This window comes from Fringilla coelebs (genome assembly GCF_963513975.1).
Source record: "Fringilla coelebs genome assembly, chromosome: 16".
Lineage (NCBI taxonomy): Eukaryota > Metazoa > Chordata > Aves > Passeriformes > Fringillidae > Fringilla > Fringilla coelebs.
The window spans coordinates 14,191,297-14,211,628 of NC_140042.1; the positions used below are offsets into that span (position 1 = coordinate 14,191,297).

Below are 20,332 nucleotides of genomic sequence, written 5' to 3' on the forward strand. Positions count from 1 at the left end.
TCCAACTGCCACTTTACATTTTCACAAATTATTACTTGGAAGCAAGCAGCTACACTTTCAAGCAGCTACACTGCATGGCTCCTCTTTAAATTGAGTTCCAACAATTCCCTCCAAACCTATGAAAGAGCCATCACAATAATGCAAACTTATATAACAGAACCTGTTAAAATGTGTTAATGAGACTATATTGACTAGCTGGCTTCTCTGCAAAAGCAACTCCCACTGGAAGTTAAAAATTTAAAGGCTAGGAATTTTTTTTTCTTCCTTTCTTTTCAAAGGACAGAAATGAGATTGAGAATCATCTAAAAATAGCAGAGAATTTTCAAGTGTCAGCTGTAACGGAAAGAGGAATGGCTGTCTCTCCTTACAGAGCCAGGATGGATGGAGGGAGCTTGTGATTCAGGATCAAGAGAGAGAGCTTACACACAAACTGTAGATGGTAAGAAATAATTCTAATTTCCTCATTTTAATAATATTCCAGGACAATCTACAGCAAATTGAAATCCAGTAAAATTTTACTTTAAAAGAGGTGAATGTAAATTCTTATATTCTTTGCCTACCAGCAGAAGTGAAGTACATATTGTGAAGTAACTGCAAAAAGACTTTTAAACAATCCATTCAAATAATGCATCCTCCTCACGACAGAAGATGACTATAAATTATACGTCTTTGACTTTGTTTTGTCTTTGCCATCAATCTTTTCCCCCAAAAAGCAACATGTCAAGGCTTTTATTTAAAGAAGGTGATCTCTCGCATTTAAACAGTTCCCTACCTCTTAAGATTTTCTGATGTAAACAGGAAAAGGAAGCTCAGATTTGCAATTGGTAGGGTACCTGTGTGCATCATGCACCCAGATCTGGGGTAGCCAAAGACAGAAATACAGGTCAAAGACACTGCAGATGATCAAGGATGCAGCAGAAGCCACAGTGTCCCTCCAGTACCCCAGGACCTGAGATTTCAGCCCTCACCCTTCCCATGTTCTGGAATAAAGCTCCACTGTGGCCATGCTCACTTGAGTTCCTGCAGGATGTAAATGTTTTAAGGTCTGTTTAAACTGTTCCTTTACCCCACAGTGCTCAGGGCTAAAGGGCTCCAACAGGCAGAGCTGCAACACCTGACAGCCAGACCCTCAGTACTGCACTGACTTATTTATTAACTAGTGTCAGGACATGAGAAATTGAAACCAGAGCCCAGGTTGTTAAATAAAGTGTATGGTGAGGCTCCATCCCCTTCAAAGTGAAGAACCTTACACGAGTTCTAACTATGCTTATAAATTGTTTTTCACTGTGTCCAGCAAATTAGCCTGTAAACCAGCTATCAAAATTCAAAGCCTCAAATGCCAACATCCAAGTTTCCCTGAAATAATAAAAGCTGCTGAAGTGTGAGTATTTTTAATGGAGAGATTTTTCTACTTGGTTTTGCACAAAGAAAACTATGAGCAACTCAAAAAAATCTTCCTCAAAATTTGAAGAAATTGTGACCTTCCTGTCCAGGTCTGGCAGCAATCTGAGCAGTACCTGCTCACAAACTCAGGCTTACTTAGAGAAAAAGTTATGTCATTTCATCAAGTCATATCTGGAAAGCTCAATAATCACTAGGTTTTCCTACTGAGTTCTTTCTTTTGTTTATAGCTGTGAAAGACATCTTCACAGAGTGAAGACTTGACAAGAACCAGGTTGAACAACTATAGTCACTATTTACCTCCTTTTCTTTATGCTATTACATGATAAAATTACAGATCATGTCAAAATGTTAAATCAATGGAGAATCTGCTTCTCCCTGGCAATATGCCTTTGTGCAAATTACCTCTAATTATTATTCTTTATCTGTCACTGAATACTTTCTATTTTTGAAATACAGGAGTGAAGCCAACCTGTGTATGATATTTTTTTTTGTCTGTCATACATAAATTTCTGAACTTCACAACATGAGGTTCACTACCTAATGTCACACATAAAATCATGAACCTCACTACCTCAACAACAGTTAAGAGGTCAGATTATGTAAAACTGATAAACTGACTGGTCACTACAACTTTCTATCATGATCAGCACTGAAAATTCTGTGGGAAAATGGAAATACATACACATGTTTACTTAATTACCACTTTTTTAAAAAATGGACAGTTATTCTGTGTATTTTTGCCCGATCATCAGATCAGTATCAGAACAAACGAAATTCAGAATCAATGTGTCACAAACCAGTTCAATAAATATAAAAAGCCTGTATCTAGAGACTTACTTTTATAGAACATAATAAAACCAGAAGTTCAACAGAAAGACCTGCACAGCACGCTGGCAAGACACAAGACAAGCACCTTAACCCCCCTCACTGACTCCAAAACCCTCACTTGTTAAAGACTAAAGCTGCCCTTAGCCCCAGAGCAAAGCTGAATCTGCAGAGCTCTCTGCAGAGCCATCCTGCTGGCACACGCACAAGCCTTCTAGATTTACACTGTGCCCAGCAGGCTGGGCTCAAAAAGCCAAGGAAAACTTTCATCTGATCTTTCATCTACCTCTGAACTTCCAGAAGCACAAGACAGCTACAGGTTCTCTGTGCTGGTAAAGGACAGGGAGTCAGGGCAGGCAGGGCAGACTCCAGTGCTTGTCAGGGGTGCTCTCCCCTGACTGGCTGCAGAGGGGAGGAAGGGAAGAAAAATTCAATTATTTGTCTCTTCATAACCTGACCCAAGATTTTTGTCTTTAGGAACACCCATGTCCTGCTCCCTGCAACCCAAACATGAAGCAGCAGTGGAGTATCAAGTCACCAAGCAGAGCTGCAGCCCATGTGCCATGGGAGAAGCATCCCCTGCCTCACAGCTTGCCACCCTGAAAAGAGCCAGGCTATTCATGGACTAAAAGGTTTCACCATTGAGCAAAATGGTGATTTTTATAACCAATTCACTTATTACTAAAGAAACATTTAAAATTATTAGTAAATGTTAAAAGAAACACAGAGAACAGTGAAAGCAGTACATCAGCTGGAGATCTTTGAAAAGCTTTATCAGGAACAGCCACTGCTGGCCACAGGTGAACTGGTGGGTGTTCCTGCAGTAAGTGCTGTGAAAGCCAACCTTCCCTGTGCCACCAGCCCTGGCTCAGCCAGGTGACAGAGAGCACAAGAATCCCTCAGCATTTTCTCCATGATGAAATAAGGGACAAAATCAGAGAGAAAAGCGTGGCTGTATCATCAAGAGCTTCTAACAGGAGTACAGCAATAAAGCCACTCCTTGAGGCAAACTTAACTAGGAGATGTCTGGCTGCATAAAATTTGGGAATTATTTTGGGTATCAGTGCACACAGAGAGGCCCCAAATAAAATCTTGGTTCTGCTGTGCTATGCCCTATAAACACAGAGAAAGCATTCTTGCCCCAACATGCTTATTTTGAGCACTCAAAAAACAAGATGCCGGTGACCCTGGTATTTCTGGAAGAGTTGCTGGCTGGTAAATAGCAATATTGTGACCTCCCAAGCAACAAGAAAGAGAAATGCAAACAACCAAGAAGAACAGAGCAAAACAAAAATATTTCCATAAGCAGAACTTTTTATATCCCAAGAGATCCCTGCCTCCAGAGCTCGAAAGGGACACGTTAACCTGTGTTATGTGACTCTCAGTATCTCATAATCCTCAAAAGATTTATTTGCTAGGAAGCTCTGCAAGGAAACAGAAAAAGTGAATTGTCTCAAATCCTACAGGAAAGTTATTATGGAAGATATAATTGAACTGATGGCTGGGGTTTATCTGTGGCTCTCAAAAATTTCACTGCAACACTGCTCTTCTGCACTCCCTTCACATCCAAGGGGATCAGGTACTGTGAAAACAGGGGTCTAAGGAATCTTAAAACAAAGAGCAGTCAGAAATAGGCAAAATTTTTTTGCAAGACATCACTGGTAAGTTCTCCTTGTTGGTTTCTTCTAGACACCATCCACTTAATTCCAAAGTCAGAAACTGGAGGGAACACACTAGGGCCTCCCTGCTTGCACTAAGGAGCCAAGGAAGCAAAGGAGGAAGAAAAGATACTCCCATCCTAAGATTCCAAGGAACCATAAAACAGAAAGAAATTGAGTTTTGCCTCATCTCCAAAACCAGGAAGAGCAGCACTAGGACAGCTTGGGGCACATGAAACTGAGTATTTCAAACAGAATGGGGAGCAGGGCTTTGAAGCAGTTGGCCCAAGTGACTCCTCCACACCCTGCTTTGGTGTACGCTGGAGAGCTGTACCTGGATTCCTGCAGGGTGAACCCAGCCAAAGGACTGGCTCCAGGAGCATGCCTGACGTGCTCCAGCCACAGAGGTGCTTTTGTTCCAAGACCTGCTCTAGGAGCAGTGTTAGGTAGAAGTCCTGAAGTGTGCAGAACGTGGACATCTTGTGCTCAGCACCTCCTACTTTTGCTCTTTGAAGAGTTTACTTGCTCCTGTTGACTCAGCCTCAAAGATAGCTACGACTGCTGCAGCTCAGACAATTAAGAGATAATACACTAGACATACAGCATAAAAAATAGGATATAATTAAGATATCAAAGGTTGAAAGGAAGCTGAGAATTGAAGTACTGGTAGGGAAACAAAGCTTATGTCTGCTATCTGTACAGCACTTTTATACTTGAAGAGAGTACGGGGTATGAGATAATTAAACAACCACTACAAACTTCCTCTTCTCTATTGCTACTATCAACAGATTCTCAGTTTAAACGGTAAAGCAAAGCTTCCTAATAGCACCTCCATTCACAGAACTGAGCAGGTGCTTGGCAGAGATCAATTAATTAAGAGGTGAAATCTCAGTTTCCCTTATTAAATCTCAGAGCTGCTCCCTAACAAAACCCTCCCCTGCAGCAGATCCTACACACCAGCCCGTGGCACTGATGGCTTTTATCATTGGCTTTGATGTGTTTTTTCCCCTGATGGCATTTACCTATAAGCTGAGTAATCTGGCTGCAGAACAAAGTTCTGAGGAAACAGGAAAAAATGGGCAGCTCTGAAGCACCCACTAACTACCACATCCCCTGAGGGGCTGTGCATGGGAGGGAACACAGTAGGTGTCCTACAAACCTGTGGCTCAGGGCAGTCATGGCAAAGGTCTGCTTGGCTTAAAAATACACACAGCCTCTGATTTCTATAACTGCATAAGACATTGGTAAGAAAGGGCAGCTGATTACAATTCTACAAAAAAATACAGAAGGGAAATGGGGAAAAAGCAAAGCCCAACCCATATTCCTTGTTAAAGTAATTCTTACCACATGCTCCAGTTGCTTTTGTAGCTACATTTCAGGGTAAGAAGAGACCATTAAATGTCAGTTCACAAAGCAAATGCCATCTTATCTAGACTGCATGTCAGTTTGTCCATCTGTAGTACCCTGGCTGAAGCAGGAGCTGTGAAAGGCATTCAGAGCTGCAAAATCCAAACCCCTGTACTGAGGAGGCAGAGCAGCCTGTGCCCTCTCATGATAAAAGGCAACCAAGGACAGAACAAAAGTCTGAGAAAGACCATGAAAAACCCACTGCTGGCATATGGTATAATTGCTCTACACAGTGCTCTTGTGATCTTCTAGAAAATATAAACAAATAAATAAGAATATTTAGGAGCAGTACCATCAGTCTCCACAGCTAAGTTCATGTCAGTTTGGAATTAATATTGAGAACAGTCATAAACGCAACAAAAATACTGAATTTTATTTGTTGCTACAACACAGCCTTCCCACTGCATTGGGCTTTAAAGGTACGTGAAAGGGGAAATATCACAGGGATGTTTCTCTACAACCTGTTCAATTTATTTCCATTAGAACAGCAAAATTTATCTTAGAGTAGCAACGAGGTTACATCTTATGCTGTTTTCTTGAAAGCACACTCCCACTGAAATACATCAGTGTCAACACTTTCCAAAGAATTTCACTGAATTTGTATTTTTAGAAGCTAACCAGAAAGCCAAAGCCCAGGGACACACATCTGCTCCAGCCCTGTGGCTCCCAGGCACCAATGTCACTGCCGATGTCGCTCTTGCTGGGAGGCTCCTGCTGCAGCCCCGCTGCCGTGTGCCTGCGGACAGCTCGCTCACCAAAAATAAGTTTTTGTGTCACATCAAAACAAGCACCTGCCAGGGGCAAGCAGCTGCCACTGCCACCACTGCTCTGCAGTGCTCTCCCCACGTCCTTACTCACTGACCTTTCTACCACCATCCTGGCCTCCTTTTGTGTTTGTTGCCACAAATATCTCCTTCCTCCATCACAGCGCCAGTTTATGACTCCTTCGGGTTCTTCCACTCAGTTTTCCACCTTACTTCACCAAAATGGGTACTTTTATAAGCAGAACAAATAAACTCACAGACCGTAGCAGGGTTCGTTACATATTCCACTCCCATTTAGATCCATCTGCCCCCCTCCTCGGACTACGAGCACTGCAGACAACAGTGTCTCTGTGAGACAAAGGCACGGTACTGAAGAGACACAGCTTTGACAAAAGAGACAATTAAATCCTCAGCTCGTACAATCCTCCTGCACGTGCCTCTAAGCGCTGCTAGAAAGCAGCCAGGAGTTTCACTTCAAAATGAACATTGCAGAAAATGAAAATCAGACTCTTAACCAAGGGGAACTGAAGGATCCTTCGTTTTCTTCTCCAAAAGGCAAATTTGCCGTTTCATCCCCAGATCCCTTGAGCTGCAGAAATGAGAGCATCTGCCAGCTCACTGAGCCACCTGAGTAACTTTTTCCAGCCTAACTCCACACTGCAACAACTTGCCATATCAAACTGCCAAATCTACAGTGCTCATTTCTTTCTGTGAATCCAGCTGTCATTTTTCCCAAATGCCTTCTCAGTCCCAACTCTCCTTATGCCAAAAAAACCTTTTCACAGATATACATAATTTTGCAAAACACATATGCTCTCTGTATGGCACATGAAGTCAATTAACAAGTTTACTTACAGAATTAAAGGATGACACACAACAGTAAAACAAAAACCTCTTGCAGACAGCAAACACATGAACCTTCTCCTCCCTACAAGGCAACACTCTCAAAAGGAGCGCTGAGTTTCAAAGCCTATGTTGAGTACCACAGATGATCTTTCACGCTTATCTCCCTGGTATCTTTTATCCTGTAATTCCCCCGGTGTTTGTGATCATCAGCACCCTGAGTTAAATGTAAAACACGGTCAGCAAGCAGAGAGCAGGCACTGGGGCAACTCTGTCCCTTCACAAAAGAAAAACAAGCACAAAATAAAAGCACTTACCCTTTAACTGGTCGGCTACCACGCTCTGACCGACGCGCTCAACCACCTTTCCATCTTCCATTTCATAGCGATCATCCAAATATTTGGCAGTAGCTTCCGAAATATGGACCTTCCCAGCCACCCCAAGCTGCTCCATCAGATTGGCCAAATTGACATCGTTGGACCACACATCGAACTTGAACCTCCTCATGCCTAAAATGCCACACAGGACTGTCCCGGTGTGAACACCGACTCTCATGTTCACCATTTCTTTCTTCTCCTGGCAGAACTGCTCGATGGCTTTGATCATCCCCAAGCCCATCTCGATGCAGCAGTAGGCATGATCTGCCCGGGGCTCAGGGCAGCCGGCCACGCAGTAGTAACAGTCTCCCAAAGTGCTGATCTTCTCACATTTAGTGTCCTCACACAGCCGGTCAAAGCGTCCAAAGAGGTCATTCAGGAGTCCCACCAGGGCGTGGGCTGATTTGTTTGCGCTCATTTTCGTGAAGCCAACAATATCTGCGAACAAAATGCTCACTTGCTCTATCTGCTGCATTTTAAAAGGACGGAATATTATGGGGGTTTTCTGTATGGAGGGCTTCTTCTTCCTGTTTTTGGGGCTTGAGGTGGAATGACGTTTGATGGAGTTTTCACTTTCATCATCCCCCTGCTTCATTAAGTCATCGGCTATTATTCTTGGCATAACAGAATGAATCATCCTCTCTTTCAGGGCCTTTTCCACTTCCAAGTCTTTTCCATGCATGATGGATTGCCCCACTTTCAGGAATGTGCTTCTTGATCTGACTTCGGACATGATAAATAAATGAATACCGATGGCGTGGATGCAGATGTGCAGGAAGGCTTTACTCAACAGCTCCCAGTAAACCGCACCAGCTCCCAGAGGCGTGAAACAGTTCTCATCACGGAAGTGATAACCAAAGGTCTCGAAGAGGACCGAGTACGACAGTCCCAGGAACAAGCTTAAATACAGGGGTAAGTGCATCACCGTGTAAAGCAACAAGAGCACTTCAATACACATAGAAAAACTGCCCACTTGAGAAAGACAAGTGTCTGTGGGATCTGCCGGGAGAGTCCGGTTGGACATGTCACCACTTCCTGAGACAGGCTTCAGAGCCTGGAACTGCGGAGCGAGGGTCAGAGCAAACACCAGGAGGGTGAGTATCAGCGAAGTCCATACGTAATGGCGGGCATAAGTCTTAGTGAAAGTGAACACAAAAAAAGCTACACATACCAGGAGAAAGCACAGAGCCGGCACCATGAAAACAATTTGTTTCTCTCTCATGTGTATGCCGAAGTAGATGCCCCAGAGCAGACAGGCCACGCCAATGTAGAAGAGGGCATAGCGAAACCTGCGCTGGGTCTGCGGGAAGCATCTCTCCATGCAAGCCTCCTCCAGGTTGTTGGAGTCGAACTTGGGGTTCCACCACTTAGAAGAGGCCCTCTCGAAGAGCTGCGGCAGCTTCTTCTGCCGGCGGAGGCCGGAGCCAGTGCCGCCCGCTCCGCCGGCTCGGCGGGCGCCCCCCGACTCCCCCGAGCTGCAGCTGGAGGAGATGCTGTACTTGCAGTGCTTAGAAGAGGTGCAGCCCTGGTGCTGCTTGGGGTTGATTTTCACCGTCACGCTGTTGCTGTCCCCGCTGGAGTCGCAGCTCACCTCGGTGCTGTGGTGATGCAGCAGCTGCTGGTGCGGTGGGGAAGCCATGTTGTCAATTCCTCCTCAAGAGCCCGCGCCGGACTTGGGTCTCTGGGGTTGCCAAAGCCACCGGGCTCCTCGCAGAGTCGCCTCTAGTCTCCTCCGGTCCCCGCCGCGTAGGGGCGGCCGGGCAGCGCCGCGGCGATCGGCCGCTCGCCGGGCTCCGCACACTGCGCGCCGGGGCAGCCCCGCATAGTCCCCTCTCCTGGGCCGAGCCGGGCCGGGGCTGCCGCCGCCCGCCGCTGGCCCCGCTCCCCCGCAGCCCTCCCGAGGCGCGGGGCGGGCGGGCCGCTGGCTCAGCCCCGCGGGGGGGACGCCGGGCCCCCGCCGGGAGGGGACCGCTCCTCCATGTCGGCTGCAGCTGCCCGCCGCTTCCTCCCCGCACGGCCGCCGACGAGGGGCCGCCTCCCGCCCTCAGCCACCCGCCCAGCCGGGACGGCAGCAGCAGCCGCTCTCCTCTGCTCCGCCCGCCCGCCCGTCTGAGGGAAGGAAGGGGAGCGCGGGGACGCGCTCAAGCGGCCGCCACCATCTTCCTCACGGCGCGGGGGGGGGTTCGGGGGGGCTGCGGGAGCGCGCCCCCGCTGGCCAATTGGGCGCGGCGGCGCGGCGGGAGCGCGCCCCCCCTACACACAAACACACACTTCCCGCCTCAGCGCGAGGGTCGCGGGCAGGAGCGGGGACGCTCCCCTCAGAGAGGGACGGGCGTGATGTCGATGGCACTCTACGTGAGGCAGGGACAGGACAGCGAGGGGTGGCGGGAGCCGGGCGGCACCTTAGCGGGGACAGTCCGCGGGGCCGAGCGCCGGGGTTCCCGGGCTGCCCCCGCCACCGCCCTCCCCACCGGCTGACATTTGCCATGCGCAGACAACACGCACTTCGCCAAACAATTCAGCCCGAGCCCCGCTGCAAACTCGCTGGGTTATTTTTCTCGTCGTTCTCCGCTTGTTTATGGCTGACGCTATCTCGCCTGCACCGCTCCCTCGGTTTCATTATCTGTCCTCGCAGATGGACCGTGGCTTTCCTCCACAGGGCTTCTCTCTGCTGGTGCTCTAGCTCCCTCTCCTCTCCCCTGCTCTGCATCCCTCACCCTTGCTCACAGGTGATGTTCCCAAATTGGTCCCACCTCATCCCCCTCAGCCCCTCAGCTCCAGCCCAGTTCTTCCTGCTGTGGCTTCTTCTTCCCTTAATCCCATTTACTTTATTCAAGGTGAGCCTTCCCCCAATCCCATTTACTTTATTCCAGGTGAGCCTTCCCCCAGCGAAGCACTTCACTCCAGCCATCCTTCTTCCTGCAGTCCCTTCTCCTCTGAAGACCCCCAGCATCCCGTAAAATAAAGCTAATGGCGCTAATGTAATAATAGCGACGTTGTGGCCAGGGGACCAGGACAGTGACCATCCCCTGTGCTGGGGCACCTCCAATCCCGGGGTAAGTTTTCAGCCCCTCAAGATAAGACAGACATTGAGGGGCTGGAGCACCAGGAGCAGCTGAGGGAGCTGGGAAGGGGCTCAGCCTGGAGAAAAGGAGGCTCAGGGGGGATCTTCTGGCTCAGCACAACTCCTGACAGGAGGGGACAGCCGGGTAAGGGTTGGGTTCTGCTCCCAGGGAACAGGGACAGGATGAAACAGACTCAAGTTGTGCCAAGACCACTTCAAATCAGATATTGGGAAAAATTCTTCACTGGAAAGGCAGTCAGAAACTGGTACAAGGTGCCCATGGTAGTGGTGGAGTCACCATCCCTGAAAGTGTTCAAAAAACAAGTGGACATGGTACTTCACAATATGGTTTAGTGGGCACAGTAGTATTGGGTCAAACGTTGGACTCAATGGCCTTGGAGGTCTTTTCCAGCCATAATGATCTATACCCTTTTTAAAAACAGTAATAGAAAACCTGTGGCCACACAATTACTGAAATTGAAACCTGCCCTATTTTCCATTTCCTTTGTAAAGATGTCCTGTAACCATGTTGTAACATATGTTTCTAGTGTTATTATTTAGAAGAAATTTGTATTTCCTGACATGCTCAAATATCAAAATAATCTCTAAAAATTCCAATCAATAGCAATAATTGTTCTGGTTTTGCTGTGACATAGTTGTCTCTTGAATTCTAGCTAATGGTTCAGCTAATCAATATTTTATAGGGAGTGCTGCTTACCATGCAGCTCTTACATAAACAGTTTTGGGAAGAGAGAAATCCCTGAGCTGACAGAGCAGAAAGGCAGGATGGCCTCCTGGGCTTGGCTATTAATTGATAAATTTACTAAAACTTCTTTCCAGCCTTTTAATTGATTCATCTAAATATACTTTAAGTTAAATTCTTACTTCATACAGGATGATGAATTTATTTAATCTGCAGGATTAAAGAAGTGCAACAGTTTCCAAGGAGTCAAAGGCGTGGTGGGGGAAAAAAGAAGTTTTTTACCTCATTGGCAGAGAATTTAAGGTAAAACTTCCTGGTTTTGTTTTTTTTTATGCAAACCTGTAAGATTTATGTTGGGTGATTTGAACTTAGAGATTTAAGAGGTACTGAAATTCCAGCTTAGATTTTTTTGTCTTGTTCCCCTGGGCTCCATAAAGTGGTACTTTGTATGTTCTTAGAATAAACAGAGTCACATCAAAGATACTGGCTACATCACAAGTTTTTTCTGAGTGACCCACATGATACCAAATTTTGTCTGGCTACTGGTCAGAGACAGCTTTTGATCTCCACTCATAAAATAGTTCCTCTTTCCCAGCTTTTGTTTATGGGTTTGAAGGAGGGAGATGGGATGGAAGGAGACATCTGACTTGTCAGACCCTCCTTTGGTAAGCTTCACATGGGGGTTTCAAGGTTGTGCAAAATCCTTGCTCCCCCAAGGAGCTGCCATTAGACTTTTAACCTGTAGGCTCCCATCCTGCTCTTCCACTTGCTCTTTTGGGTGGAACAGCCACCCAACACTCACCAGCCCAGCCACTCCCCACCTTCCCCTGAGTATGGAAACACCCTGCATGTGCAGTCAAGGAACAGTTCTCTTCAATTTCATTAGCTCTGGCTGGGACAAATCTCATGCTGTCTCCTGAAACACTGAATTTTTAAATTTCACTTTGCTTTTATTGTGTAAATTTTTCTCTGTTGAATTCAAGTAGCAGATTAAATACATGAAGCAGAAAACCACAAACACCAGTGATGCTTGGATTCATTTTAAGTGTGACTGAGATTTGGTTTAGAGAGCAAGAAGTGGTTTGAGGTTATATTTGTTATTTCCTCACCACCACCACCACCTTCTGATTTGTTTTTATCCAGGATGGGTATAACAGCCAGCAGTCCCTCTAAGGCAGCACCTGAGTGGGTCATGTCTGTGACATCCTTTAAGGAAGATGCTTCCTCTGGATCACTTCCTTAGCCACCACAATGAGCCATCCTGGTAGAGCTGGGAGCCTCCATGCAGGCTGGATCCTGAGTCCTGGGTTCATTCTGGACTTGGTTGTGCTGGTTCCCTGTGGACAACTCTGACCACTCTTCCAAAATACTCTGTGACTGTTTTCCTTTCTCAGAGACTGAGTTAGAGGAAATATTTCACAGAGCAATAGCTGGGCAAATGCAAATCCTCCTTGCAGAGTTCTTTTAACTTCAAGCCACTAAATACACATTTAGTCTATGGAACTGTATTTACTTCCCCTCTCAGAGGAACAAGCTTTGTCAGCTGTAATGATGAGCTGTTGTTTGACATTCATAATATTGTACTTGACTGCTTATCTGATGGAGGCATGCAAAGCTATTTAGGGGCTTCTGAAATGTGACAGCCCACATGATGCTTTTTTAGACTTCACAAACCGCCTTCAGGAGGCAGGAGAATATGGCATGGGAACGGCTGGCTGGAACAACAGCCTGCCTTAATGCCAGCGGGGTGGCTGGAGCTGGGGAGGAGGAATGGGCTTTGAAAGTTTGCAGCTTTTGTTGTGTGCTGTCAAAGGAAGAACTTGCAGCCTGAAGGAACAGGCATGGTGGATGCCATGGGTGGAGGACTATGGGGATTATTGATCCTGCCTGGAAACACCATAAAGATGGAGGAAAATATGTTAAAACCTGTTTGGATCATCCACAGACAGAAGGGGGCTCAAGGGAGACAGCTCAGATGCCCCATTTCATGCTATCTTGTCTTAATAAACACAAAGAACTCACTTTCTGACAAACTTCTGTATCTTCATCCTTACTGACATGCAGAGCAATCATTGTAAGTTTTGTTTTGAATCCTGGAAGCTTCCAGGTGAAAGAACTCATTTAGGAAAACCAAAACTCAACAAATCTTCTGGCTTCTTTTCACAGACTAACAGGTAAACATTGGCAAATGTTGTGAAAGACTGTTACTCCTTCATGGTTTTAAAAATTATTAAGTATCACAATGTTTATTTCATTTTTCCATAGCAGAAGAGCACAAGGGTTACCTTTGACGTCTGTTCCATATGAACCCACAAAAGCTGACTAAATGGGTGGTGCATTCTCACCTCCTTGCAGTGCTCAGGTTGGTTTTGTGTTCTCTATTTTCATCCTTCTGAAATTGCTATTCAATTTATTCATATTACTGAGAGGATTTCATGTCCCAGATGAGATGCACAGATTAAATAAGCAAGTAAGCAGTAGAAGATCTTTTTATGTGACTTAAGAGAAAGGATAAATCCCAGTCTGGATGAGTGGAAATCTCTGACTCCCCTGGGACCAGGATTTTACTTGCAGGCTTTTTGGTTGTCCCATTGGAGTGTTTTGTTTTGTTTTGTTTTTTTTGCCAAAAGCAATGCAGAATATTCCACTTATCTGACAAAATGTCTGCCACCAGGAGGTGGCTTCACTCAAATATACATTGCTTTAAGATGAATTTATTGCTCATTTCATTCATAACCAGAAGTTCTCCTCACTTGCCTAACTGCTGAATCAGCTTGGGTACCTCACCCTTGAGTCAGCACAGCCCAAAATAGAAACTTGCTCCATTTCCGAAGAGAGGAAGTACCACTGTTGTGTGCAAATACAGCCCCATCTGACATGCTTTTATAGCTACAAACACTCAGTGCAGGGACTTCCATGGCACTCTGTTGCTTAAAAAAAAAAAAAAAAGGAAGTAAAAAGGCACTTTCTTATTCAAAATAGGGGTGTTAGTGTTGCTATGAGTGGGGCTGTGGGGATGTGGGTGTCCCAAGGAATAAAGGAGCAAGAGAAGGACTTTACAGGTGGCAGTCATTGATGTCACCTAGCCTAGCCCAGCATCGAGCTCCCACTCCACCTGCTTGCAGTTTCTCAGGACATACTCAGGAATTAGGCAGACAACAAACAGGCTATAACCAAACTGAAGCAAAGCCTTAAGCCATTAGAAAATAATGGCAAGAAAACATGGTAGAAGCTCTAAAACACTGACTAGATCAGCTACCAGCATTCCCAAGGTAGAGCTGAGTCAGTCCTGCTGCCATGAGGTAACTCCACTTCATAGCACAGCATAAAACAGCAAAAAACCTGGGGAAATGACCAAGAGCTGCAGTCAAAATGTGGGAAGTGACACTAAAGTCATCAGCAGGACTTCATGAGTAGGTGGAAGGCAGTGAAAAGGCACGTTAAAATAGTCCTGTGTGATACAAATGAGGGAGGATTTTCTGTGGCTCCAAGTCAGGACAAGAAGTAGAAGAATGAGGAAAATATGAATTTGTTCAATCTGCCCTTCTCAAGCTCTGCAGTTTTTTCTCTTGGAAATGAGCATCTGTGGTATTTGGCATCCTACAAAAGGACCCCTCTTCTCCAGCAGCACTGGGTGTCCCTTTCCCATGGGTGCTCCTGGTTTTCCTTTCCTGCATGCTGCAGGATGGTATCATGTTCTTCCTGGTCCAAGCAAACTACTGTTTCTGGTGCTTCCATTAAATGTGTCTGAATTGGCTCTATTTTCCACAAGGAAAGGCCATTCCAACAAGCAGACAAAAATCAGTAACCACTTTCAAACCATGGGCAGACAAGATGTGATCCTTGGCACGGGATTTTCCTGCAGTACTACGGAGGAAGCTGTAGATATTTGAAAAATTTGTCATTTCTGCAACAGGTGTGAGGGTTGCAACACACAATTTTACCATTTTTGGATTTTTGCAACGATGCAGTTGCAAACTGAAACATGTTTTATATTTTGTGTTTTGGATTATTCAGTTGAAAGAGGTGGGGGTGAGGATTTACAGGTGTAATTACAGGACTGTGCAGTCACCTCGTGCACACACTGCAGCTTTGGGAGGAAGACCTGCTGCAAATCCACAGAAAACCCCAGCTAAGGAATTGCATGTGCCACAAGCAATTACACACCGTGAAACTTGTGAAACATTTGCTATGTGTGCACTCTAGGCCCTTTTTAAATTTAGATTTCTGGGAAGAAGAGAATTGCTGGGGCATTTCTGTGACCTGATCCCTCGTCTTGGTTGATCCGCGATGGAAAGGTGACCCCGGGCACGGCTGAGCTGGGAATGGATCTGGTGAGAGCCATTGCTGTCTGATCCAAGCAGAGTGTTCCCAACTGCATCCCTGAATAGATTCACTTGCTCTTTCCCTGGCTCTATTTTAGCCACAAATCTCTTATTCTGCCCTGTGGGTGCCAACATTTTTTAAAAACACAACCAAACTCAGTAATACTGGATTTCTGGTGCACTTTCTTTTTCCCCAAAAGGGTTGAAGTGAATGTTCTGTTCACCTATACCTAGGATTTCACCTGTGTGCCTGCAACTCTGGTGACATCCAGAGAGATACATGACCTTTACTCCTTCAGTGGGGCAGATATATCTCAGCAACTTAGCAGTGTTGTGACAAGTATGAAGTGGAAGGCACTGAGAAACTATTAAATTGATTTTTAGTTTTGTGTTTAAGACAATTTCTACACACTTCTGTGTTCTCAGGGTTGGGAAAAGTTCAGTTTTGTCTGCAAACACAGGAACCAGTTGTTACTTCAGGTTTTTTTGGGGGTGGTAGGATTGAGACTTGGATGAAACAAGAAAGATTCATCCAGGGCAATTTATAGAATCAAGCAATCATGGAAGGGTTTGCCTCAGAAGGGACTTTAAAGATCATCTCTTTTCAACCCCCTGCTGTGGCAGGGACACCTTCCACTAGACCAGGTTGAATGTGAAAGCAAACATCCTCCAAAAACCCATGTTTAAAACTGAGCATGAATGAATGTTTGTGCCATGTGCCTTCTTCTGTTTCCAGAGGAAACAAAAGAAGAAAATGTTGCTGAGAGCAGTAAAACATAACACTTTGGCAGAGGTGGTTATCACATCCTCCAGGCATTTCTACCTGTGGTGCTGCCCTGACAGTTGTGGTGTATTGTGGAAATAAAGTGTGAAGTCATTCAGGACTGGGTCCTGCTGGTTGTGGATGAGGCAAGTACATAAATACCTTTTGACAGAGGTAAGAGGGAATGCTTGCTTCCACAGGGGAAGGGGAATAGTGGTTCTGAGAACTGGAAACACAGCAAATGTTTGTTAAAAGGGGGAGCTGGGGGGCAGGACAAGGTGGCACATAGAGCCCAGTGAATGGTCACAAAGGGAGAAATGCTACAATCCAGCATTTATTGCCTAATGGGACCCTAATCCTTTTATAAACAGGAATCTCCTTGAGTTGTGTGAATGGGACAATCAACAGTCACTATCAATAAGCAAAAATCACACCCCTGTGCTTTGTGGCACACATTAAACTCTCAGTGGAACAGTCAGGGAAAATCCATCTCTAGCAAATTCCCACCAAAGGTTTCCTCCAGACTGCAGCTTCCAGAAGCTCTGAATGATTTTTACCTGTGAGAACTGCTCAGAGGTTGCTTGGTAGATTTAGTGAGATGAGTTATTCACCAAAGGGAACTTGGTAATGATGGTGCTACTATGTGTGATCTCCTGCCTAAAACTGCCCTACATCTTGTCTATTTATTTGGGAAATTAATCTCTAGAACACTTGGAAAACAAAACCAGGACTTGAAATTGTCTCTCAGTATTTCTTCAGTCCAAGAAAAAATCCAAACAAACAAACTCACTGTGTGTCTTACATAGTCAGTCAAAACATCTGTTATTAATGTTAAATTCCTGGGTACCTGGAGAACCTGTTCTTGAATAAGCTACAAAGCTGAAGCCTGGCTGAAAATATCCTGTAAAGCTGTAAGGTATCCCACCATCTGAAGGATTTTTCACACTTCTGCAGTGATTTTGGGAGGCAGAGACATATGGCCAGAGAAAGAGAAAAGGCTCCAGCCATGCACCAGGGAAGTGGGGACCGAGAAGCAGACTGATTGTTCAAAGTGGCTTTTTTCTGTCTGTTCATTTACCCTCTTTTACCATCCTTGTTTCCGTTTTTTCCTCGGCTTTATCTCTGTTGAAGAGCAGAGAAAATATTCTATTTCCCTTTCACAGTTGTAACACATGTTCAATAAGTCTCATTCTATTATAACTAAAATAACTATTCCCATGCTTGATTCTTAATTTGGACCATTTCACTCTTAATGAAGAATTTGCCCTGCGTCTGGATCTCTTCCTTTTTTCATTGAGTTCAGTTCACAGTCAAGTCCCATGGACTGCTTTAGAGACACTTTGAGTGAAGATGTTTGGATTTTTATCTGATTTTCCCTCCTGCCCTGTCTCACCCCCCCAGCTGCACTGCTCAGACCGGGAGGCACCAAGTCCATCACTTTGCTACAGCCTCTAACTCCTTCTTCCAAGCCAGAAATGTGGGCAGAGCTCTGGGAGAGATCATCATCTTCCTAACCTCAGCCTGAGTGCAAACCAGCCCACAGCCCACCTCTGTCCCTAGATGAGCAGTTGTGCTTCTCTAACAATGGAAACTTCAGCAACACAGAGCTGCTGTCTTCATTTTCCCCCAAAAAGGCCACACACAGCAGTGACAGCTTAGTGGGAGAATGTTTCTTTCTCCAATAGAACAGAGCTTCAGGTGGCCACTGCCTGGAGCCCACCACCTCTGCACTGCTCAGTGTCCTAGGAGAGGATGCAGATGTAGAATTTTTGGGCTGAGGTCTTATTTAAATTATATATTAGGCTGAAAAATGAACACACAGGAATGAAGGATGCTCCCAGTGCCTGTGGGTGCTGCAGCAGCTTGGAGCTGACAGCAGGGATGGTCTGAGCTGCTCCATCCTCCTCCTGCATCTCAAGGCAAAGACGTGGCAAACACCATGAACTGAAAGAAGCCCCTTTTATAGGCCCCAAATCTTACAGAAAATAAAGAGATACAAGGCTGAAGAAACCTCTTAGGCTGGAAATTAATTCAGTGTTTCTGCAGAATAGGGAGAGCACAGAGCAGCCAGATCTACGGGACTGTGGGGTTGGAAAACTTTTATGTCTAGCAAGTAATAACTGTCTTTAATTAGCTTTGTTTACATGGTAGATATCAATGTCAAGCACTCTCAGTGAAAAGGGCAGAATGTCCTTAGTGGGAAATGTGAGTTTTGAAGCCTGACAACATAAAACCAGCGGGAAGGTTTGTGCTCAGACTGCTGGGGAGAAAAATCACCTTTGGCTCAACAAAACAGGAAGGATTTCAAGCCCACAGCAGGAGTTTTTCAAGAAACTAATGAAAATGGAGGATTATAGTTTAAACTGTTTTGCAATCGCTGGCCTCAATCCTGCAGACACTTTTCACACACACTCAACTTTATATCTGTGGTTGGTTTTGCTGACCCTCATGGGATTATTGACACCTGGAGATAGAAGTGAAGGACAGACTGTTTGCAGACCAGAGTTTAAACTATAGCATTTTAATTTAAAAAAAAAAAAAAACACCATTATATCAAGGTCTGCATAATCGGCTCATTGGGATCCTTTATGTTTGAAAAAAAAAACCCTGAGAAATTCAGGAATTAAGATTCATGAGGTGGTCTCAGATCTGCTCTCTTGTGTGAATAGGACCTTTTGTTATGCTGGATCTCAGCACTGGGCTACAAAACTTATTCAGCAAATATTGAAAAAAGCCCCACCTTCAGAAAATTTGAATCTATGGCTCACATGCAAATACTGCCTGCATTTCTTTCCTCTCTAAAAAAAGTATGTTTGACCACTACCTCAGGCTAAAAGGTTTCCCCTCATCAATAGAGAGCAACTAATTGGGAAAAAAGCCTGGTTTATAATTTTTTTAAATTCTGATTTTTTTTTCTATCTCAGCAGTATATTGTACCTGCCATGAAACAACTTTTTGAAACCCCTGAAACAGGAATAAATCCCCTCTGCAAGCTCTGGTTCCACCATTTATCAGGCTGTTGGTGCAGGAGCCAAACTGCCATTAGGCTGACTCACATTTTGGCATTTTGAGTTTATATACGTGATGAGGATGTTTGCAAGCAACAGGGGAAAAACCCTGTGTTCATCAGCACCATGATCCCAGCAAAACCTTCCCTCCTCAGCTGCATCAGCAGAGCCCAGGGATGTGGCCAGAGCCACAGGCTGGTGTGGGCACTGTTGCCATCACTTTGCCACTCAGCACCCACAATCCTCATGTTGCATCCCAGACCTCCAGCTGGCCAGGCCCTGTGGCTGCCAGAGCCCCAGATCCACCCAAATTTAGGCACACCTGGTGCCCCTTTGCCCTGCCTATCCATCCAGACCCTCTGTGATTCTGCCAGCATCCTTCGTGGCTCTGGAAAGCCAGCTTTGGCACTCAGGACACCTTTCACATGTTCTCTATCCCCCCAGGTCCAACATTTTAAATGTCTTATTCCTGGCACTGATATTGTCCTTGACACGGGTTTATTTTTCTCTCACTGCCCCTTTTTATCTCCAGCTCCATTGCCCTAAGTCTTATCTTGTTTTCTGCCTTTTCCCAGCCTTTAAGAACCTGATGGGGACTCTGGCCACGCAATCACCTGGCAGACTTGGCTGTATGTGGCTGTCACTCCCACCTGCCTCTCCTGGCATTCCCTAAACTTTAACCACAACTTCTGGCTGCATCACAGTCCTATTGGTCACTGGGGAGAGGCAGAAGAGGTTGTCCCTTCAGGCCCTGACACCACAGTTCCTCTCAGTGTCCTCTGGGTCAGGCTGACCCATCACCACCTGCCCCACATCCCACCTCTGACATCCTGCCTTGTCCTTTTCCAGGTGAAGAACCACAGCTGGAGTAAAATGGGGACAATGCCATGGGAAAACTCTGTCCTGGGATGCAATAACCCCCCCAGCCTGTTCAGCTTTGCCATGACTGTGCTTGTGGGCACAGCTCTGCCACAGAGCTTGGGCTGTGCCGGGCCCTGCAGGGTTGGAGGCCGGGCTGGCTCTCCTGGAGCATTTGGCTGAGTCTGTCACCATTTACCTTAGCAGGAGCAGATCTCAGCTGCTGAAAATCCCATCCAGATCTGCTGCAAAGTGGAAATAATTTGTTAAATGCTTTATATTGGGGCAGTAGCACCCCTTCCTCTTGCCAAAGCATCTGGATTTCTGCCCACG

At 45.7% G+C, this 20,332-nt stretch overlaps 1 protein-coding gene across 1 annotated transcript in view; it reads right to left on the bottom strand.

Annotated features, from left to right (window-relative positions):
* The window catches only part of ADCY9 (adenylate cyclase 9), a 90,428-nt gene extending 81,122 nt beyond the window's left edge, over positions 1-9,306 (bottom strand). Inside the window, exon 1 of the mRNA XM_084216536.1 lies at positions 7,219-9,306. Within this exon, the coding sequence (XP_084072662.1) occupies positions 7,219-8,917 (1,699 nt within the window). The 5' untranslated portion in view covers positions 8,918-9,306. The remainder of the gene's footprint in view (positions 1-7,218) is intronic.
* Between the last annotated feature and the right edge of the window lie 11,026 nt (positions 9,307-20,332).